General features: G+C 43.3%; 1 protein-coding gene across 1 annotated transcript; it reads left to right on the top strand.

Annotated features, from left to right (window-relative positions):
- Positions 1-219: 219 nt before the first annotated feature.
- On the top strand, positions 220-23,274 carry LOC311246429 (asialoglycoprotein receptor 2-like; the record flags this gene model as incomplete). Its single annotated transcript, XM_084336585.1, has 5 exons — positions 220-325; positions 3,884-3,973; positions 11,978-12,150; positions 18,165-18,277; positions 23,109-23,274. Exons 1-5 carry the CDS (start codon positions 235-237, stop codon positions 23,272-23,274), a joined length of 633 nt encoding a protein of 210 aa, XP_084192711.1. The 5' UTR covers positions 220-234.
- Between the last annotated feature and the right edge of the window lie 1,677 nt (positions 23,275-24,951).

Genomic DNA, 24,951 nt, shown 5'->3' with positions numbered 1-24,951 from the left:
TTCTTCCTTCTCTTTCTTTCTTCTTTCTTTTTTTCTTTTTTCTTCTTCTGTGGTCACTGACTAAACACGCGTTGTGGTGATGAAATCGAGACACAGACGTCTTGTGACTAAACACGCGTTGTGGTGATGAAATCGAGACACAGACGTCAGAAGAGTGACTATTTCTAGAATGACACTTGGACACGCATTTGAGAAGAGAATATTCTTTGTAACATTTGGATCAACAGGTTTGTCATGGAAGGAGTGGAGATGGACTATGTCAATTTCGGCGTTGTTGAAGACGAGAAGAAGGGAAAGACAAATGGAGAGAAGCATGACTCTAGTGGTGAGAATACTTAGACATATGACTATATTCTATAGAACAGAAACATGACTCTGGTCGTGAGAATACTTAGACATGTGACTATATTCTATGGAACAGAGAAGCATGACTGGTGTTGAGAATACTTAGACATACTTTTTCACATTAGGATCCAACATCCCAACAGGCCACCTTGTTTATGGTTTGATTATATGGCCGTTTTAAAATAGAAAATAATACAAAGAGTAAAATAGAATAGACAGAGTAAAATAGTGCAGTGAAATAATATAGTTAGTAGCATATAATAGACAGAGTAAAAGTATGCAATAGTACAGTGCAATAAAATAGTTCTGAATTACTGTTTAACAGTGTAAAACCGTCTTTACCTTCCCTGTTTGGTATCCACAGTTTAAAATCCTTCCTGTTTGATACCCACTTTGACCCTTTGAACCTCCCTCTCAGGGCATAGTTCCCTCTCTCAGGGCGCAGGTCCAGGCCTGGGTTCCCCACACAGTTTTAAAAACTGACAGTCTTTCTTCCTGCTTGATACCCACACAGTTCAATACCTGACAGTTTAGAACCTGTAATAAAAAGTAATAAAAGAGTAAAATAGAATGGACAGAGTACAATTGTGCAATGTACAGTACAATCAGCAGTGGAGTGTACTAAAAGGCTAAGGTGAAGAGGTAAGGTTTTAGTGTTTTTTATAGATATAGCTTCCATAATGTCCATAGGTAGTGTGTTCCATAGCTTTGGTGCATAGTTTGCGAAGGCTGCGTCCCCGATGTTCTTTAGGCTGTGGTTGGGAACCTTCAATAGACCAGTAGTAGATGATTGTAATATTCTAGAAGGCACATAGTTGACAAGAGAATTTGCTATGTTGCTTCAACAATAGTTGAATAGTTGTCAAGGAGGAGGACCTTGAAATCGATTCTAAATGTTACCGGAAGCCAGTGCAGAGTAGCTAATACTGGACTGATGTGGTCTCTCCTCTTGGTTCTAGTTAGTAGCCTAGCTGCAGAGGTTTGAAGGAGTTGAAGTCGAGTAGAGTAGACAACAGAGTACAGCAACTTGCAATGGGCCTGGTCTACAAGATACACTACACCACTAAGGTACCCGTGTACATGTCAAAATACTTCCCAAAGGTCAGTGAATACCACGATCACAACACCAGAGGGAGTTCCACAAATCATGTTCAACCCAGATTCGGCTCAAACAAGGGACTACGGTAAACACGTTTCGCAATTATGCCACATCAATGTGGAATGCCCTACCCACAGCCGTAAAAAATTTGAATCTCTACCCACCTTCAAAACCGCTCTCAAAGAGCACCTTCGGGAGGCTGCAATTCGAAACGGGCCCCTGTAAATGTCCACCCCCCCCACCTCCCACCCACCCACCCCCTCCTAATGTACAGTTCCCTCCCCCTCGTATGTATATATTTTCTGTTAGGATCTCTGTTTAACAGTACTGTATATTTGCATATCTTGTATGTCACAAATGTAACAGTACTAACAGTACTATATCTGTATGTCATGTATGTCATAAATGTCATGATATATATCTGTATATCTGTATGTTGTGTATGTCATGAATGTCATTATGAATTGAAAATGGGGGACCCTGATGTAAACAAGACGAAAGTCTTTCTCTGGTCTGCATCCCCTTAACAATTGTGTGTATTGAGCCATACTGTATTGTACCCATTCTGCAATCTGTTAATAAAGTTTTCAATCAATCAATCAAAGGAGCTAAAGCCCCCACCGTCTCTACTCTTAAAGCCCCCACCCCTCTCTACTCTTAAAGCCCCCACCCCTCTCTACTCTTAAAGCCAGTGTCCTCTTCTCTCCCTCAGTGTCTCTTCTCTCCCTCAGTGTCTCCTTCTCTCCCTCGGTGTCTCCTTCTCTCCCTCAGTGTCCTCTTCTCTCCCTCAGTGTCTCTTCTCTCCCTCAGTGTCTCCTTCTCTCCCTCAGTGTCCCTTCTCTCCCTCAGTGTCCTCTTCTCTCCCTCAGTGTCTCCTTCTCTCCCTCAGTGTCTCTTCTCTCCCTCAGTGTCCCCTTCTCTCCCTCAGTGTCTCCTTCTCTCCCTCAGTGTCTCCTTCTCTCCCTCAGTGTCCCCTTCTCTCCCTCAGTGTCTCCTTCTCTCCCTCAGTGTCCCCTTCTCTCCCTCAGTGTCCCCTTCTCTCCCTCAGTGTCCCCTTCTCTCCCTCAGTGTCCTCTTCTCTCCCTCAGTGTCCTCTTCTCTCCATCAGTGTCCTCTTCTCTCCCTCAGTGTCTCCTTCTCTCCCTCAGTGTCTCCTTCTCTCCCTCAGTGTCTCTTCTCTCCATCAGTGTCCTCTTCTCTCCCTCAGTGTCTCCTTCTCTCCCTCAGTGTCTCCTTCTCTCCCTCAGTGTCCTCTTCTCTCCCTCAGTGTCTCCTTCTCTCCCTCAGTGTCTCTTCTCTCCCTCAGTGTCTCCTTCTCTCCCTCAGTGTCTCTTCTCTCCCTCAGTGTCCTCTTCTCTCCCTCAGTGTCTCCTTCTCTCCCTCAGTGTCCCCTTCTCTCCCTCAGTGTCTCCTTCTCTCCCTCAGTGTCTCCTTCTCTCCCTCAGTGTCCTCTTCTCTCCCTCAGTGTCCCCTTCTCTCCCTCAGTGTCCCCTTCTCTCCCTCAGTGTCCCCTTCTCTCCCTCAGTGTCTTCTTCTCAGTGGACCAGTGGAAACACTCCTCTCAGCCAAAGCTCATTTACTGTAACCTACATGTACTTTGTACTGAGTGTTTCACTATTAATCATCTTTTCTTGCTTAGATTTTTTGCACACGTGATCTCAAGAAGGTGCTCAATGAGCTCAGTGGCCATTTTTCATGTCTGGTCAATTTTAGCATGGTGTTATTCACCATCAAAGATGAATTTTGTTTTTATATTCTCCTTTGGTTCATTACAATTTACTCAAGCCTAGTAACAGACACAGTATTTCTGACACTGGGAATACATTCACTGAGGTCCATAGATGTCCCTAGATACCAAGAATATGCAAATGGACCTTGTAGAAGTGACGCAATCTTCCATTTACTTAGGTATGTATTTTAGGCGGATTTTCTGAAAATAGGGCTAGGGCTTAAGAGGTTAAACCTATATTGATTAAACCATAAGTCTACGAACATAATTGATGAGTCCGAGTTAAAGCTGTGCTGGGTATTTTTCAGTGTCAGGCCTACCTCTCCTCAATGCTTTGTGTAAACTGGTGACGTAGTGGTCATTTCTTCAAATACAACCACTTCCTCTTACCTGAGAAATTTACTAAAATGTATGTTTCTTTGTGTGTGTGTGTGTGTGTGTGTGTGTGTGTGTGTGTGTGTGTGTGTGTGTGTGTGTGTGTGTGTGTGTGTGTGTGTGTGTGTGTGTGTGTGTGTGTGTGTGTGTGTGTGTGTGTGTGTGTGTGTGTGTGTGTGTGTGTGTGTGTGTGTGTGTGTGTGTGTGTGTGTGTGTGTGTGTGTGTGTGTGTGTGTGTGTGTGTGTGTGTGCGTGCGTGCATGCGTGCGTGCGTGTGTGCGTATGTGCCTGCATGTGTGTTTATGTGTGCACATGCGTGTGTGTTCCTCCAACAGGGATAAGAGTGTACAAAGTAGTTGGCGTGAGCTTTGGCCTGCTGTGTGTCCTACAAGCCTCTTTGAACATCGCTCTGAGACTGCTACCTTGTGAGTGTTGATCAATACTACACCACATCAACTCGTTATAGCCTGCCAATCGAATTCTGCCAACGAGTATACTCGTTATTGGATCGTTATTTCTTTAATTCGCTATTTCCATTCATAATTCATCCTGCTGTGCTGTGGAAATGTGTGGCACTCTATCTGAGATCGCAATGGTCCGATACCGCCGCCTGGTGGTATGCGTCCGCTATTGCACTCCATTTGAAACGATGTGGCTTGTTGTCTGGGCCGAGCTGCGGCGTGCGGGCGGGGTCTAAATACTCGGGCAAGACAAGCGCTTATAACACATGCATCGACGAGGGTCCGCCCCCCCGGGTTCATGTTCAATGCTGGATAACGTTGGAAACACGATCGCGACCAGTATTTGGAATGGCGATCAGATAATTGGATTATTCTTTTTGCGGTACATCATAGACAAGGTAAGGACTATATGTTATCAATCTTGCGTTGATCCGATAATTCTTTCCCCGTGATCGGAGCGTGTGTGTGTGGTGTGTGTGTGTAACGTATCCCGTTGGTAGCGATCAAAGCACGGAGGGGCGCCCCCCCTCCCCCTTTCATGCATGCATGATGAAACATAATACCAATAATCTAGCGTTGATTTCAGATTGATTGTTGATCCAAGCGAGGAATGGCAACGTGTTTAGTGAATTGCACTAAAATGCTGTTTAGCAGCGTTTCCCAGGATTACACAGAACTACCCTAAAACTATACTCATATTCACCACGGTATAAAACGGGAATGTATTGATGAAAATATTATCTGTTTTTTGCAACTTGACCGGAAGAAACTCAATGACAATCGACTATGTCATTAGATCCATAGCTATAATATTTAATATAGTGTCAGCACTACAAACACCGGCATGTACCCCCATTTCATTACAGCGCTGGCACAAACGGCCATACGCCCACAGCGACCTCCGGCGGTCAATGAGTTAATAATAACGAATATTAACACAATAGCTGCCACGCAATATACGCATCATTAGCAGCTGACGCCATCACTGTAAATGGTGGGAGTCGCTCACCTTGTTTGCAGGGCTATAACTATTTAAATATTATAGCTATATGCAATACTATGGCCCATTTGACATCGGGTATCTATCGTTCAAGATGTGGGAAAGTAATATTTTTTCCATTCATACATTGTCGTTTTATACCGTGGTGAATATAAGTATAGTTTTAGAGTGGTCTAGGATCATTCCTAGAACGCTAGTAATAGGCTGCGATGCATATTATACTTAATCCATTGGCATTTCGTTCCTATACACGCTACAATAAAAAAATCAAATGCATATGATCGGTATATATTATGTTCCATCATGCATGCAGGAAATGGGGGGGGGGGTCGTTTATGATTAATTGATTGTCAATAACGGCATCCGTTAGTACAACAGCATACGTTGATCAGATCGATTGCAGTGATAGCAATGGACAATCGAGCTGAAATTAACGTTAGATTGCTCTTACCTCTGGCCGATGAGACTGCAGAAAGAATATTCCAATTATTTGATTGCCATCTGCTAGATCGTATTTCCGTTTGGCCGACGCCATAAGCTCCAAAAGCATAATGATTCTTGCGTCTCGAAGGCGATTCAATGCACTCGAGTGTGTATATGGATCCACGTTACAAAAAAACTCCGACCGGACGATATTCACTGACGCACAGAGCCAAGCTTCCTGCAGAAAGTAAGTGCAACATCGGCCGAATACCACCAGGTGGCGGTATCGGGCCATTGCGATATCAGACAGAGTGCCAGATTTTCCCACAGCCTTGCTGGATGAATTATGAATGGAAATAGCGAATAAAAGAAATAACGATCATAATAACGAGTATACTCGTTGTTTGGCGGCCAACGATTGGCGGGCTATAACGAGTTAATTTGTTTTTGGCGCAGAAACGGTTAATAACAATAATAATAACAACAACAACAATAATAATAATACACTTTACATGTATAACACATTTCATACAAGGATTGCAGCCCAAAGTGCTTCACAGCAGTAAAATAGACATAGGCATAAAATGAGCATAACATTTACAGAATAAAACCAATGCAGAGAGTAAGAAAAATAGACTTAAAAATAGACATAGTGCAGACATAAAATACAGTAAAAAAATTGACATACAATGAGCATAAAATAGATAAAATAAAAGCAGTGCAATACAAGAGCATACAGTCTATCACAGATAATCACAGTGTGGATGTAATGAGTCTAAGTGGCAGAGTGTATTAACTCATTGGATGCCAGAGGTCGCTGTGTACCGTGTGGTAAGAAGGCCACCGCTTTAAAGTATACAGATACATGGCAGTGTTTGCAGGGCTCAAACTATATTATATATCATAACTATGGATATAATAAATAAAAAAATGTATCTACTTTTTCTCCTCCTTTTCTTTCTGTATTTTTCTCCCATCCCAATTTAGTCATTATGCCAATTCCCCCCTCCCCTTCCTGACTGCTGTGCGCATTTGCCCCCTACTTGCCTGTCTAGGGAGCCCTGAAGTCTATCAGATGCTTCCTCCGATACATAGGAGACAGCCAGCAGCCTCTTTTCACCTGCCAGCGAGGACTCTCACTGGGGAAGTGTAACGTGTGGGAGGGTCACACTACCTTCCCCCGTTCCCTCCCTCGCTGTGCAGGCGCCCTGACCGACCTGCAGGAGTCGCTGTTTACAACGACCAGGATACAACCCACCAGCTTCCCACCCGCTGACACTGCCAAATGTGTTAGTATGACGACAGGCCAAGCCGGAGGCACCGCTGACAGCCGGATTCGATACCAGTGTCTCTGCGGTGGTAGACAGACGCTTAGTCCACTGTGCTACCCGGCCGCCCCTGGATATAATAATATTGCCCATTTGACATCGAGTATCTATCGTTCAATTTGTGAAAAAGAAAAAAAAATTCATCTATACATTCCCGTTTTATACCGTGGTGAATATGAGTATAGTTTTAGAGTAATCCTGTCTAATCCCAGAAAACGCGATGCAGTGTTTAGTGCATTTCACGAAAAAACTTGGCGTTTCTCGCCTGTATCAACACTCAATCTGAAATCAACGCTATATTATCGGTATTATGTTTCATCATGAATGCATGAAAGGGTGGGGGGGGGGGTCGTTTTTCTCTGCTTTGATCGTCACCAACGGAATACGTTACACACACACATTACACACAAACCCTGGATCGCAGTGAAAGGATTATTGGATCAACGCAAGATTGATACCATATAGCCCTTACCTTGACTAGGATGTACTCCAAAAAGAATATTCCAATTATCTGATCGCCATTCCAAGTATTTTTTTTTATCTACTTTTTCTCCCCATTTTTCTATATATTTTTTTCTCCCGTCCCCAATTTCATATTATCCAATTCTACCCTCCCCTGTCTCGAACGCTGTTAGGCCATGCCTCCCACAAGCCGGCTGCAATGTGGACGAAGCCTTGCATCACATGCCCCTCCGGTACTCGAGGAGGCAGCCGTCGCATCTTTTCACCTGCACAGCGCGATCTCTCAGCGGCGAGGGTCTGCGTGGGAGGGACACGCCGCCCTCGTCGCTTCCTGATTCTACTGCGCAGGCGCACCAACCGACCTGTAGGAGTCGATGTCCACAACGTCCAATCCCCACCCACCAGCTTCCCACCCCCTAATACTGCCAATTGTATTAGTATGAACGACCAGCCAAGCTGGTAGCAACACCGAGAGCTGGGCTCGAACCCAGCATCTCCTGCGTTGGTGGCGAGCGCCTTGCCCACTGCGCCACCTAGCCGCCCCACCATTCCAAGTATTGATGTCGATCGTGTTGCCAACATAATACACCAAAGAACATGAACCGGGAGTGCTTGATTCTCCTCAATCCATGCGTTATAAACGCTTGTCCTGCCTGACAAGGAAAACCCGGCCCGGACACTTTAGATCGACGCACAGCTCAAGACAGAGAGTTTCAAAGGATGTGCAATACCGGCGGCAGGCGGTGGTATTGGATGTTTGCGATCTCAGACTAATTCCCAATGATAACACAGGCTCCCTCGATGGATTATGAATGGGAATATCGAATAAAAGAAATAACGATAGAAAACCCGACTTTTCTCGGGTTTGGCGCTCAAGCGTTGGCGAGTTGGCGTCGAATGTGTTAAAAGGCTATGGTGAAGAGATAAATTTTTTGCTTACTTTTGGAAATATTTAGTGAGCAATAAAGCTTTATAATAAATAGTCTTGAGTAACTATGCCAGAACCCTGGTTCGACTGAGAAGGCAATGGTACCATTGTGGGGCGGCGTGGCTCAGGGGTAGAGCGGGTCGTCCAATGATCAAAGGGTTGGTGGTTCGAATCCCGCTCAAGCCCATGTCCATCCCACTGCCGTTGTGTCCTTGGGCAAGACACTTAACCTACTTGCCTCGTATGAATGTGTAATGCATGTGAATGAATGTTGGTGGTGGTCGGAGGGGCCGTAGGCGATGATTATTCGCCACGCTTCCGTGAGTCTGCCTCAGGGCAGCTCTGGCTGCAATTGTAGCTTACCACCACCGGTATGACTGTGTATATGAACGAATAATGGACTCTGTAAGCGCTCTGGGGTCTCTGGGGTGTCACAAAGAGCGCTATATAAATCCAATCCATTATTATTATTATTATTATATTAGCTACAGACCAGTTACAACAAATTACAGGCCAGTAACAACACCCTGAACTTACATATGCATAAACATTTACAGTACTTACATTCAGAGCCGGACTGGGGAAATCATTCAGGCCGGGAAATATAGTGCGTAATATAGCCCTTTGTGATGGCATCACAAATTATTGTTAAAAAAACAAAGAAATTAAAATATTTACAATATATGAAATGCAAAGTGGATTTGTCTGGGGGGGATTATTACATAAACACTTACATTACTACATATGCATAAACACTTACATTACTTACTTATGCATAAACACTTACATTACTACATATGCATAAACACTTACATTACTTACATATGCATCAACACTTACATTACTACATATGCATAAACACTAACAGTACTTACATATACATAAACATTTATAGTACATATGCATAAACACTTACAGTACTTACATATGCATAAACATTTATAGTACTTATTATGCATAAACACTTACATTACTTACATATGCTTAAACACTAACAGTACCTACATATGCATACACACTTACAGTACTTACATATGCATAAACACTTACATTACTTACATATGCATAAACACTTACATTACTTACATATGCATAAACACTTACATTACCTACATATGCATAAACACTTACATTACTTACATATGCATAAACATTTACAGTACATATGCATAAACACTTACATTACTTACATATGCATAAACATTTACAGTACATATGCATAAACACTTACAGTACTTACATAATCATAAACACTTACATTACTTACATATGCATAAACACTTACATTACTTACATATGTGTAGCAAAGTGGATTAACCCTGCTTTATGGGAGTGGTTGTACACGGCCACCTGGTAGCGAGAACGCAGCAGAGCTGAGTCCAGCTGGGTCCCCGACTGTAGGCCAGGAATGTTGAAGTGGAGGTCGAGCAGCAGGAGTGGATGGGGCCTAGGATTCACTGACCTAGGGATGGTACTCTGGTCCTTCTTGCCCTCCAGGGCGATCATCAGTAGCTCCCCACACACCCACACTTCCCCCAATACTTCCTGAGCCCTCCCACACCCGATGGCAGTAAGGTGGATGATATATTGGCTCCCCAAAGCAGTACTCTTCCTTAATGATGAGTGGAGACCTTTTACAATAAACTATAGGCAGGGGTGGGGAAAGGGTTAAACAATAATGAGCATTACCCGGAGAGAAAAGGGTTAGACAGAATGCACATTAAAGACGTCTCCTTTACTGAAGGCTTAGCATGTTACACATTATCGCATATCTATCAAGGCTACTTCCACACTGGGCACCTAGTGCTCTCACTCTATATTACAGACACAGTAAGAACCTCTTCCCTTTAAGGGTTATCTACTGCTCCGCTTCACAGTAGGTGGAGAACAAGGTAAGGAGTAAAGGAGTTCAATGGGAATTTTATAAAGAACCACACATTATTATTACACTCAAAAGAAATTAACAGTGGGCCCACATTAGCAAATAAAAGTCCTATCTACAGCCGGCTTTTCCCCAAAACAATAAATGGTCGGGGCGCCCCTAGACTCTGCTGCCAGCGTTAGTTCAAAGCACTGTTTATCTTCGCCCTTAGAGAGCCTGCGCCACACAGTGGAAATGTCTACCGATAAAGTTTCAGCACTCGGAGCGCCGCTGTACTTATCCAAGATGGCGGGCCTGCTCTCACCACCACTCGTCCGGGTGATAAGATGGCCGTCGGGAGATCCCGCGATAACAGGCAGCGGGCGGGGTAGACGCTGGGCAGGTGACTGCTGGGGTAACGGCTGGGATGGGCTGGAGGAGCGTGTAGTGTAGTGACGTCCGCTGCTGGGCTGAAGGGGTGGGCCGACACGCGGGCTAAACTGCGGTGCTAGCCTAAACAAAGCTAAGCTGTGGGTCGTGGTGAACCCCCTGTCATAACGCCTATACACAGCTAACGCAAGGTGGACAATATCTACCACCTGGTCTTCGGCAGTCGCTCGCCTGCTGGTTCATTCACAATGTCTCTTCCACATTAACCAAACGCTAAGCTACCGCATATACTTCTAGGATAACCCGCTTTGTAACTGAGTTTATCTCTCGCGTGCTGAATCTCCGGAGCTCCCGTTCCATGCGTCCTCCTCCCTCTGTCGAAAACGCTGAAGAGAAAGCCCCTCCCTCGGCACCGCGCTCTGAACCCATTCTTCTTCAACTGTGTCTCCCTGCCCAACGTGACCACCAGCGCCCCTGGCGGCACCTGTATCCTGTCCCACTATGAAGTGTCAATGTCGGGATAGGGATGATCAAGAGCGGTCAGCCGGTTACACAACGTCCTCGTGAACACAGGGAATGCAACAGATTAGCGTTAGACACCTTGAATAATAGTCATACATTTTCGGGTGTCTACATTTGCATAAACATTTACATGACCGCATAAACACTGACTGGGCACAAACTCATACAATTCTTTATTGGTTTGTTCTCTGCCTGTTCTGTTCTGTTCTGTCTTGTTCTGTTCATGCTCCGTTCTCTTCTGTCTTGTTCTGTTCTGTTCTGCTCTGTTATGTTATGTCTTGTTCTGTCATGTTATGTTCTGTACTATGTGTTCTGTTCTGCTCTGTCATGTCTTGTTCTGTTCTGTTCTGTCTTGTTTCTTGTTCTGTTCTGTCATGTTCTGTTCTGTTCTGTCTTGTTTCTTGTTCTGTTCTGTTCTGTCTTTTTCTGTTCTGTTCTGTTCTGTCTTGTTCTGTTCTGTTCTGTTCTCTTCTGTTCTATGTTCTGTTCTGTTCTGTTCTGTTCTGTCTTGTTCTGTTCTGTTCTGTTCTCTTCTGTTCTATGTTCTGTTCTGTTCTGCCTTGTTCTGTTCTCTTCTGTTCTATGTTCTGTTCTGTTCTGTTCTGTCTTGTTCTCTTCTGTTCTGTCTTTTTCTGTTCTGTTCTGTCTTGTTTTGTTCTGTTATGTTCTCTTCTGTTCTATGTTCTGTTCTGTTCTGTTCTGTTCTGCTCTGCTCTGCTCTGCTCTGTTCTGTTCTGTCTTGTTCTCTTCTGTTCTGTTCTGTCTTGTTCTGTTCTGTTCTCTTCTGTTCTGTCTTGTTCTGTTCTGCTCTGTTCTGTTCTGTTCTCTTCTGTTCTGTTCTGTCTTGTTCTGTTCTGTTCTGTTCTGTTCTCTTCTGTCTTGTTCTGTCTTGTTCTGTTCTGTTCTCTTCTGTTCTGTTCTGTCTTGTTCTCTTCTCTTCTGTTCTGTTCTGTTCTGCTCTGTTCTCTTCTGTTCTGTTCTGTTCTGTTCTGTTCTGTTCTGTTCTGTTCTGTTCTGTTCTGTCTTGTTCTCTTCTGTTCTGTTCTTATATCAGTATCTAGTGGTAGTGTTGGTAGTGCCACTGCCCAGAGCTGCCCACCAGGCTGGACTAACGACAGTTCCAGCTGTTATCTGGTGTCCTCTGCGAAGAAGGGCTGGGAGGAGGCTAAACAGGACTGTCTGGAGAGAGGAGGCCACCTAGTGGTCATTAACAGTAAGGAGAAACAGGTACGTGTGTGTTTATTTGTTTATGTGTGTATGTACTGTGATGGGGCGGAGCTAGGGGGTGGCTACCTGGGCTCAAGCCCCGGATGTATTCTGAAAAGCCCCGAATCTATTTAAATTTTCTTTTTTTTTTTTTTTTTTTTTTACAATTCATCATTGTTACATGAAAATATGTTTGCACCAGATTTAGCAGAAGCTAATTTCCATCTGTGGTCTATCCAGCTGCTAACTGTATTTGAGTGAGTTAAGTCTTGGTGTTATGGTAGACTCAGACCTAAGCTTTAAATCACAATCAACAAGTTGACAAAAACTTAATTCTTCCACCTTAGAAACATAGCTAAAGTACGGCCATTTATAAATCAAAAGGACGCTGAAAACCAGATCCATGCCTTTATCTCAAGCCAACTCGACTACTGTAATGATCCTTACCGGCCTCCCGATTAAATACGATGATAACTATTTTATTGCAATGCACTATTGCATTATTTTATTCTATTTTACTAACTATTTTATTGCACTGCACTATTTTACTTTGTATCAGTGAATCATAGACGCCTGGCCATAAGAGCATTCGGAGCATCTCTGCTCTCCCACTATTGAACTTGGGGGAGCAAAGGTATAATCAGTGGTGCGTTATTGAAATCATCTGGGGTGACACACACCCGCGAATGCGCATTTAATGTCCCCTCGCTTGGGCACAGACTAAAGACAGTGCCTAATTGCCTCTACGAATGGAATGTAACACGTCTTCACAACAAGGTTAGGTGTGAATGTGTCTGAGAACGTATTTAACACACCTGACGACCGGAGCTATTGATATGCAAATAGCGAGTGAGGTCCCACACCGTGCTACCCCGTCCCATGAACAACGCATGCCTGGGTATAATCTTGCTCCACCACTTTTTGATTATATGGAAAATATGATATACCCCCCCCCAATATATATGTTAACTGAGTTTTATAGTGAAAAGAGCAGCTTTATTGGTCAAGATTGAAGGCTCTATATTGCAGGAAATTGCATGTACAGGTTCATTAAATTCAAAAAAAATCTGTCGTGGAGGGGGTCGTGCCTGAGCCCCTCCAAACCATCAACTGCCTGCCTGCCAAAAAAAAAAAAAAAAAGGGGGTCCATCTGGGCTAAGCCCCGGATCTCCTACAATCCTAAATCCGCCCCTGATGGGAATGTTATCTATACATCTGTTTGAAAATACATATTCGACTGTTCCTTTAAGGACTCTGAGGTGTGGAGAGAGAGGATGACTTTTGACCCAATCTTTTCCTCTTCTAGCAAGGTTGTTTAACATTCCAGTTAGGGACATGGCGAACAACACCGCCTAGCCAAGGTTGGTTCTCCTAACTGGGCCATTTTGTTTACTTTTCATCGTCATAATCTGAATGTCTAATGTTACGTCTTGAAACTGTGTATTAATGTTACTTCTGACCAGACCTCTTTGTCACTTTGTGGTCAGACGCTTGTGTGTGTGAACATGTTGTCTCTGATTGTAAACTGATCACTTTTCTTCTGTGGCCACAGATGAAATAAACTATGTTTTTCTATTTTTAATTAACGACTCAGAATGATTACAATACGGCTCATCCTTTGTCCTTTAATAATTTCCATAACAGTACCCTCATTTGATGTTAAATGAATATGTGCAGTAACAGGTAGGCTATAGCTAAGGTGTGTGGTGGTGGACACTCAGTCGATCGTCTTAAGCCTGCTCATGTGGTCCCAAACGGGCCGGTGGAGCTGGTTCATCCCCGGCGCCGGGGCCGGCCACCCAAGTTTTCCCCTGTCCCATGCCCTCCGGCCGTTGTTAACCCTACCTTTCCACCGACGAAGCCTCGGCGGCGGCGGGGACGGCCCCCTGCCCCTACCCTTACCCTTTCCCCTTCCACGTTCCCTGTGACTGTTAAATACAGTCGTTATGGCCGCGTGGTCAGACCTCCTAAAAGAGACTGAAGACACCGGGTCCACTGTTTATTGTGTTCAGTTCCGTTTATTTGGTGTTGCACTGAATGTCAATTCTGAATGTTCGGGGGGGGGGGGGGGGGGGGGGGCTGTGTGGTGGATACTAGATGGAGGTGTCTCACTTCAGAATGGACACTGATTGAGTGACAGGAGGGAGTTGACTTAAGGGTGTGGCTGTACCTTGGTTCTGTGGGATTTGTTTGGAAGTAAAGTTCAGAGACTCGATACTCCGTCTGCTCGTCTCATTGATTCACTTCCACAGGTGCAACAAACTTGCCAGGTAGGGAATTAGTGGGCTTTTCATTCTCATCTAAAGAAGTTATTAGTTTGATTAGTTAACTGTTTCCCTTATGCAGCCACCCAGAAGCAGCTTATATGTAAAGCAGCTTAAATGTATTGCTTACCAGAGACATGCTTATAATTTTTTAGGAAATAACTAATAATAATAATAATAATAATAATTAGTGCTGTCAGGCGATTAAACAAATGTATCTAATTAATTACAGGATTTGTAATTAATTAATCACATTTTAATCGCATAACCATTTTAGGCCTGATATTCTATATTCTATAATCATATTTCAAATAGCATGTGTCTGAATTGCAGATTTCAGTACTGTATCTACAAAACCTTCTGTTTAATCATCTTTCCTTTATTCATTTGCTTAGATTTTTCAGGTCTGGTCAATTTGAGCATGGTGTTATTCACAGTCAAAGATAAAAAAAAAATTAATTGATATTCTCATCTGGTTCATTACAATTTACTCAAGCCTAGTAACAGACACAGTATTTCTGACACTGGGAATACATTCCCTGAGATCCATAGATGTCCCTAGAATCAGATACCAAGAACATGCAAATGGACCATTTAAAAAAAATAAGTCTGTAAATGTTTATTCTACATTCTTATGGAATGAATGAGATTCATTTTATTTTTTTTATTAAAAAGTCAAAGAAAAAAATAGATATATTAAAAAAATGTATTTGATTAATTTTGCGTTAATTTACATAACGCGATAATTTGCTGTGTAATTAATTAATCGAATTAACGTGATAAACTGACAGCCCTAATAATAATACAAGTGCATGAGGAAGAATATGTAAGGGATAATGTATAGCTACGAGGTCATTGTCGCAAAATAATTGACCGACACAGAGTTTAGAACACAGAGGCACCGCGCCTGAATGACCGCTTATTACATGGCTAACTTACTAACAATATACCTAATCCATTTTACACCATCGACAAGACGAGATCAAATGCAGACGCAGTTGTTCTGTGGCTCCTCTGTCATCGCCGGCAGCCGGCAGGTGTGTGGTCTGATTACCTGATGAGTGCAGCTGTGCATATGCTGAGCTTAGCTTTCGTGACTGTCTGCGACCAAAATGCTTGATTGTGATTGGTCAATAGCGCTGTGTTACCCGTATCAGCGGTCATTATTGCGCGTTGCCCATAGCAGCGGTCCGTTATCGAGAAATAACTGACTGCTGTCAGGGGCAAGCGAGCGCTATTGACCAATCACAATCAAGCATTTTGGCGAATGTTAAAACGCCATGTAATAAAGCTCTATAATCCTATATTCCTTTGTCTGATCAAGACAATATCGCACATCTTCGGAGGGCCAGGGACCCCACAGCCCCCACCACTCCTGAATAGCCTACAAGAGGCTTGGGCCGCTCCTCTCTCTCAGTGTGATTCAGGTGGCCACATGGAAGCATACTCCTCTCAGCTGAGCTCATTGACCTCTTTACTTGTATTCATTCCATGTGTCTTACTTACTAATGCATATATATTGGTCGTGAAGATCTGTACACACGCATAATTGATTGATCCGATCAAAAGCCGGTCAAGGTACCCAAGGACATTGTACAAATAAAAATAAATAAAAGCAATTAGATAAATAAATTAGAAGCAAGATGAGGACGACGCTGAAGTGCCTTGATGCTGGAGATGGAGTCAGAGTTCCAGATAGAGGCAAGGAGGTTGTTAGTTCCAGATAGAGGCATGGAGGACGTTAGTTCCAGATAGAGGCAGGGAGGTCGTTAGTTCCAGATAGAGACAGGGAGGTCGTTAGTTCCAGATAGAGGCATGGAGGTCGTTAGTTCCAGATAGAGACAGGGATGTTGTTAATTCCAGATAGAGGCAGGGAGGTTGTTAGTTCCAGATAGAGGCATGGAGGTCGTTAGTTCCAGATAGAGACAGGGATGTTGTTAATTCCAGATAGAGGCAGGGAGGTCGTTAGTTCCAGATAGAGGCAGGGATGTCGTTAATTCCAGATAGAGGCAGGGAGGTTGTTAGTTCCAGTTAGAGGCAGGGATGTCGTTAATTCCAGATAGAGGCAGGGAGGTTGTTAGTTGTGTGCAAGGTAGATAGTGTGAAGCTGTGGAGGTCAGAGAGGTAGATGGTGTGAAGGTGTGGAGGAGGTCAGAGAGGTAGATGGTGTGAAGCTGTGGAGGTCAGAGAGGTAGATGGTGTGAAGGAGGTCAGAGAGGTAGATGGTGTGAAGGTGTGGAGGAGGTCAGAGAGGTAGATGGTGTGAAGGTGTGGAGGAGGTCAGAGAGGTAGATGGTGTGAAGCTGTGGAGGTCAGAGAGGTAGATGGTGTGAAGGAGGTCAGAGAGGTAGATGGTGTGAAGGTGTGGAGGAGGTCAGAGAGGTAGATGGTGTGAAGGTGTGGAGGAGGTCAGAGAGGTAGATGGTGTGAAAGTGTGGAGGTCAGAGAGGTAGATGGTGTGGAGGAGGTCAGAGAGGTAGATGGTGTGAAGGAGATCAGAGAGGTAGATGGTGTGGAGGAGGTCAGAGAGGTAGATGGTGTGAAGGTGTGGAGGAGGTCAGAGAGGTAGATAGTGTGAAGGTGTGGAGGAGGTCAGAGAGGTAGATGGTGTGAAGGTGTAGAGGAGGCCAGAGAGGTAGATGGTGGTGTGTAGGTGTCCAGGTTGCGTGTATGCTTTTACCAACGCATTTGTGTTTCCGGGTTCCCGTTTTGCGCTCTGATTGGCCACTGACCTACACGCGTACGCCCCCCTCGCTATCGCCTTTGGGGCGTGAAATATGAAGCCAGATTTGCCTGGGTATAGGAAGGAAGTATGACACAATGTGATCCTATCTCCGATAGAGCGGCTGGTCGCAGAGACGCGAGTTGAACGAACACATCGGGAGGAGAATGAATGAATGAATGAACCTGATGTAAACAAGACAAAAGCCTTTCTCTGGTCTGCATCCCCTTAACAATTGTGTGTATTGAGCCGTACTGTATTGTACCCATTCTGCAATCTGTTAAATAATTTTCATTCATTCATTCATTCTCCTCCCGATGTGTTCATTCAACTAGCATCTCTGCGACCAGCCGCTCTATCGGAGATAGGATCACATTGTGTCATGTTTTGCTAGAGGGTGTATATGTTTATTATTCCGAATAGATCTACACGGGCTTATAGCCTATAATACGTGACATTTGAAGCAGGCACCACTGCTGTTGTAATTGTCTGGTAATAGCTGTTTCGAGTGTTTATTATTGGGTTGTTGTCGCAGACTCACTGCATGTTCAATTTGCGGCTCGTATGGTACTTCCTTCCTATACCCAGTTAAATCTGTCTTCATATCTTACACCCCAAAGGCGATAGCGAGGGGGGCGTACGCGTGTAGGTCAGTGGCCAATCAGAGCGCAAAACGGGAACCCGGAAACACAAATGCATTGGTAAAAGCATACACTTGTCCAGGTTAATGGGTGCTGCTGTCCACACAGACATGGTTCAGAGGGGTAGGGATCAAATCCATATCCAGGTTATTTTCTCGGCACACCGTACATCACTGGCAGCGACCCCAGAACCCTGCGCTCGGTGACTCTGCTCTAGTGCCAACATATTGCCTTTTGCGTCTGGTCATTCTGCTCTTGCTTCCTATCAGTGTCAGGGGTTAGGATCCTCAAGAACACTTGAATTCTCAGTAGTTTCAACGCTGGCAGCATGATACATCAGGGCCATTGTGCATGCAGATAAACCATTTCCCAAGCCATGATGGTTTTTATCTGAATCATTCTCAACAGGAAGTCGTCCAGAGGACTATTGGTATCAACGATGGCAGGGTGTGGATTGGCCTGACTGATGCAGACACTGGGGAGAGCTGGGCCTGGGTCGATGGGACACCACTGACTGTGCAGTAAGACATCCTTATGTTTGTTATCTCAGCTCTACACCACAGAAAAGGAAATAAATCAGAGATCTCAAACTATTGTTCTGTGAGCATTTTAAAGACAGATATCAATTGTTTAGTAAGTAAACGAGTAGTGTTATGACTCACTTTGTGTTAATTTGGCCTAATAGTTTTGCTCAGCTGAAGTCTGGGGAGACTAGCATTTAACATGGGATTAACACAGAAGGTATTCAGTTTGTGCATATTATTGCAGTGCATGTATACTGTGTAGCAGGGCGGCCACACTTTTTGACATGAGGGCCAAAGGATGGCAATCTATTGCCATGCTCTGCGACAAACTCTAACCTTAACCAACTCCGAAAGAATGCCTAAACTTAACCCTAACCTTAACCAACTCCGAAAGAATGCCTAAACTTAACCCTAACCTTAACCAACTCCGAAAGAATGCCTAACCTTAACCGGCGAAAGAAAGACAGGCATTCTATTGCCATGCTCTAAGACAAACTCTAACCTTAACCAACTCCGAAAGAATGCCTAAACTTACCCGGCGACGTTTATATAGAGAGGCGATAAATTAATTAAACGTAAAAAAAAAAAAAAAAAAAAAAATTGAAGTGATTCGAACTTGTCACCAACTGGACCGCAGGCTCCACAGCAAGCTGAGGAACGAGTTGACCTAACCGTCAATGTTAAAACAGAGGTGATTGCGTATGCATAATGCCGCGGCAACCTGCGCACCCCTCTGCCGCTGCCGCGGGGGCGTGCTAGTCGTGGTCACGTGGGACGCTGAACGCAAGTAGGTTGCCTTAATGAATGAAATCGTCCAGCGTAGGAGTCGCTTTAAAGAGGTGTCTAGTTTACTGTGATTCATAGATAGAAGACGTTTTTTTTTATTACATAGTTCAGTTGGTACATATTCATCTTATGTTGAGCCATACTGTATTGTACCCATTCTGCAATCTGTTAATAAAGTTTTTAATCAATCAATCAGTCAGTACCACTACAAAACTTGAAGTCATTAAAATGTCTTTAATTTCCCCTTAATTTGCCCCTGAAAACATGCAATACCCCTTAATAAAAAATAAGGGCCCCTTAATTTTTTAACTGGACCCCTTAATTTCACCTTAATTCCACCCCCTGGGTGTGGAACCCCTTAATTTGACTTTGTCAGGCCAAATTAATGGCAAAAATCTGCTAACTGTGTGGAACTGTGTCTACTTCACATATAGACGGTTTCACTGGCATTCTGTTGCTAGGAAACAGCTTGAACCCAAATGTATTTTAGATTACATTACATTAAAATGTATTGTCATCATACAGTACAGTACAACTAAAACAAGTTTGGCATCCAACCAGAGTGCAAATGTAACGGTAAAGTGCAATAGTAATATACAATGTACAGGTGATTAAACTGGATATCAAATATATAACATTAGTAGATATTAGTATGTACAGTGTATAGTATTATTGTGTACAGTGATACAGGTATAAAGACACTATGGTAGTAAGTCATACTGGCCAGAAGCATAACTAGTAAGAGTAGGTAAGGGATATGTACAGATATAGAATCTACAGAGATATCAAAAGGATTACAATATAATGCAGGTATATACAGACATAATGTGGATAAATATATATATGGTAAGAAGAATATATATCCTGTCAGTTATTGTATTAGCAAACAGTGCAACAGGAAATAAACATGGCCCTTTTTGAATATTATTGTTATTGTCTTACTACGCGTCTTTTTTATTTTACCAGTGGTCACGTTTTGACGCTACTGTTCCTAATTTATGCAAATTACATGTCGTCAGCTTGTGACTGCAACTTGTTCTTGTTCGCGGACGACTCAGCCCTGCTGGTCTCTGACAAGAACAAGTTACAGGTTGAAAAAGCCCTCAGCTCTGAACTCGGCACCTGGCTCGCTGATAACAAACTATCATTACACCTGGGTAAAACAATCAGTGATGGGAATAACAAACTATCATTACACCTGGGTAAAACAATCAGTGATGGGAATAACAAACTATCATTACACCTGGGTAAAACAATCAGTGATGGGAATAACAAACTATCATTACACCTGGGTAAAACAATCAGTGATGGGAATAACAAACTATCATTACACCTGGGTAAAACAATCAGTGATGGGAATAACAAACTATCATTACACCTGGGTAAAACAATCAGTGATGGGAATAACAAACTATCATTACACCTGGGTAAAACAATCAGTGATGGGAATAACAAACTATCATTACACCTGGGTAAAACAATCAGTGATGGGAATAACAAACTATCATTACACCTGGGTAAAACAGTCAGTGATGGGAATAACAAACTATCATTACACCTGGGTAAAACAGTCAGTGATGGGAATAACAAACTATCATTACACCTGGGTAAAACAGTCAGTGATGGGAATAACAAACTATCATTACACCTGGGTAAAACAGTCAGTGATGGGAATAACAAACTATCATTACACCTGGGTAAAACAGTCAGTGATGGGAATAACAAACTATCATTACACCTGGGTAAAACAGTCAGTGATGGGAATAACAAACTATCATTACACCTGGGTAAAACAGTCAGTGATGGGAATAACAAACTATCATTACACCTGGGTAAAACAGTCAGTGATGGGAATAACAAACTATCATTACACCTGGGTAAAACAGTCAGTGATGGGAATAACAAACTATCATTACACCTGGGTAAAACAGTCAGTGATGGGAATAACAAACTATCATTACACCTGGGTAAAACAGTCAGTGATGGGAATAACAAACTATCATTACACCTGGGTAAAACAGTCAGTGATGGGAATAACAAACTATCATTACACCTGGGTAAAACAGTCAGTGATGGGAATAACAAACTATCATTACACCTGGGTAAAACAGTCAGTGATGGGAATAACAAACTATCATTACACCTGGGTAAAACAGTCAGTGATGGGAATAACGACGCTATAAATAACGGCGTTACTAACGGGCCCCTGCATTACTTTTTTCAGTAACAAGTATTACTCTTCCAATCTTAATAACGCGTTACTATGATTGAAGCAGTTTTTTTCATCAGACCAACTAGATCTCTGAGCCGAGGCAATACTTTTTTTTAACTGTTCTTCCTTGGTTAGTGGGCAGTGCACGAGACACGCGCATACATGCTGACGATTGGCTGAGGTTGAGTACAATTTCATGGTAAGCCAATCAGAGGTAGAGTTGGGCGGGTGTTCGAAAGCACGCATAGTCGGACACACAACGAACAACACAAGAGTCAGTCAACGAGAGACGGGTCCATGAGGGTTTTTTGTTCGCTCTTAGTCTTGTGTTTGTTGTGTAGCAGTGCAGGGCACTACAGTAGTGGAGGCTCTACTGCTGATTGATTGAAAACTTTATTAACAGATTGCAGAATGGGTACAATACAGTACAGCTCAATACACACAATTGTTAAGGGGATGCAGACCAGAGAAAGACTTTCGTCTTGTTTACATCAGGGTCCCCCATTTTCAATTCATCATAACATATATGACATACATGACATACAGATAGACAGTACTGCTACATCTATACATTTATGACATAGCAGATTTACAAATACAGTACTGTTTGTGATACAAGAAGAGTCTAAAAAAGAGAGTATATACATTTGATGAAGAAACTGTACATTGGAGGAGGTTGGTAGGTAGGAGGTTGGTAGGTGGGGTGGAGGGGGGGGGGTTGGAAGTTGGGTTTGGGGGTATCTGTACATTGGATTATCGAGAACTAGAGAGATACAGAAAGAGAGTGAGAGACACACACAACACATCTGTTTTTTTGTTTTATTTGCACTACAAAGAGTGTATATCTGTATGTCTTAATTGTCATGATTAGATTAGTTTAGATGATTAGATTAGATTCTTATATCTGTATGTTGTGTATGTCATAAATGTCATGATGAATTGAAAATGGGGGATCCTGATGTAAACAAGACAAAAGTATTTCTCTGGTCTGCATCCCCTTAATTGTGTGTATTGAGCTGTACTGTACTGTACCCATTCTGCAATCTGTTCATTAAGATTTCCAATCAATCAATCAATCAATCAATCAATCAATCAATCAATCAATCAATCAATCAGTATATATTTGTTATTTATTTTTGGTATAGTGCTTATAATTTAATGTTGCCCAGTTGTAGCCTGTTGAGAGGCAATACATATCAAAAGTTTCAAAACATCTATTGTGTTTGTATTTGTATGATCCACTATATAAACATAGTAATTATAATATCTACATACATGGCATTTGATTGGAGGCTATAGTCTCACTTTGTCCCACAGCAACATTAAAATAGATTCGATTTGTTTGACGTTGTTTGTTAAAAATGTACTTGAAAGTAACGCAATAGTTACTTTCTGAAGTAACTAGTTACTTTTATAATTTGTAACTGAGTAAGTAATCTAGTTACTTTTTTTGGAAGACATAACTAGTAACTGTAACTAGTTACTTTTTTAAACTGCAAAGGACTGAAATGTAACGTGAGTGGGCTGTGGGCCAAATAATGCACTACTAGACCTTGATCATTTAATACATAAATGAATAACAGTGTCTTAGGTCTAATGTCCTTTGTACCTTGTGATAGTCAAGGTAGTTTAGAAATCCTCTCTCAAATAGTTCAACTGCATAAAGGGGGCAGTGATATCCGTCATGTGACCTTCAGGGTTGAATTTGGTCTACGGGTCGTACTTTGGGCTGTCCTACTGTATAGAATATGTTTGAATTAAATCAACACAGTTCTTAGGAGCACTTCCTTTTTTGTCACCCCCCCCCCCCCCCCCCCCCCCCCGCATTAGGTATTGGGCAGGTTTGCAGCCAGACAACAGGCACAACGGGTACGGTAGCGGATGGACAGATGAGGACTGTGTCTACATATACCACCACAACCCTGTGACGGCCAGCTGGTCTGATGAACTCTGCGACATGGCGTTACAGTGGATGTGTGAGAAAGCAGTCAAATAATCCACCTCAGAGATACACACACACACACACACACACACACACACACACACACACACACACACACACACACACACACACACACACACACACACACACACACACACACACACACGCACACACACACACACACACGCACGCACGCACGCACGCACACACACACACACACACACACACACACACACACACACACACGCACACGCACACACACATATGTTGCAGTAATGACCAACGTGCTGCACAGTGTCCTGCGTGTCACACAGCTACCTACCAAATACTTTATTCATTTGACACGAAGTATTGATCTCAAATGATTTTATTCACCAAATAGTCTGTTGCTTTAGCAATGTAAACGAATGCTTGACATTTTTTTTTCTAATGTAATTTCTTTTAATTGTACTTTTTCTAAATGTAATTTCATCATTATCTGTGCTTTTAAACAATAAATAATAAATGAAAACCTTCCCAGCTAAATATATTTGCATGTGTATGATGAGTTAGCAGTTTGGTCAGTTTGGGTGGACACTCCTCCCCCACAGCTAGCTCCATCCTGGCCCCCATACTCTTCTCTATTTACATGCTCCCCCTGGCCGAAATCATCCAGAAACACAATATTTCATATCACTTCTATGCCGATGACTCCCAAATCTACCCTCCCCTCAACCCCTCTGACACAGCCAACCTAGACTCCCTTAAAAACTGTCTCAGGGAGGGCGACTACGTGGTGCAGTGGGCAAGGCGCTCACCACGAATACTGGAGACTGGGCTCGAACAGGTACGCCTCCCTGTTCGAGCCCAGCGCTCCACATTGCTTTCAGTTTAGCTGGTCGTCCGCACTAATACACATTGGCAGTATTAGGGGGAGGGAAACTGATGGATGGGGATCGGGCGTTGTGGACAGCGACTCCTACAGGTCGGTTGGTGCGCCTGCGCAGTAGAATCAGGAAGCGACGGGGGCGGGGCCCCTCCAAAGCCCAGACCCCTGACGCTGAAAGATCGAGCCGCGCAGGTGGAAAGATGCGACTGCTGTTACCTCGAGTATCGGAGGGGACTCGTGCTATGTATGACTTAGTCCACATTGCAGCCGGCTTGTGGGAGGCATGAAACAGCGTCCAAAGACAGGGGAGGGTTGAATTGGATGATACGAAAAAATTGGGATGGGAGAAAAATTGAAAATGGGAGAAAAAGTGGATAAAAAAAAAAACTGTCTCAGGGACATAAAAAGCTGAACTTCCTTCAGCTAAATAAAAACAGGGACAGGGCCATAAAAAGCTGAACTTCCTTCAGCTAAATAAAAACAAAACAGAGATCATTCTGTTTGGCCCCCCTCTTCCACCAAAACACTCTCCAACAGCCTAGGACAACTCTCCACGTACCTCAAACCCCACGTCAAGAGCCTGGGCGTAATCTTTGACCCAGAGCTCAAATTCGACCGGCAGGTAAATGCCGTAGTCAAGTCATGCTTTTTCCAACTTCGCAACATCACTAAAATAAAACCAATCCTTTCACCCGTCGACCTGGAAACAGTAGTTAACGCATTCATCACATCACGCCTTGACTACTGCAATGCCCTCTACACCGGCATCAGTCAGGCAGCCATGTCCCGCCTCAAAATGGTAGAACACTCTGCAGCTAGGTTCCTTACCGGCACCAAAAAAAGAGAACACATTTCACCAATTC

Source organism: Notolepis coatsorum (assembly GCF_963971535.1).
Source record: "Notolepis coatsorum genome assembly, chromosome: 19".
Lineage (NCBI taxonomy): Eukaryota > Metazoa > Chordata > Actinopteri > Aulopiformes > Paralepididae > Notolepis > Notolepis coatsorum.
This window is presented reverse-complemented; position numbering and strand designations above follow the sequence as displayed.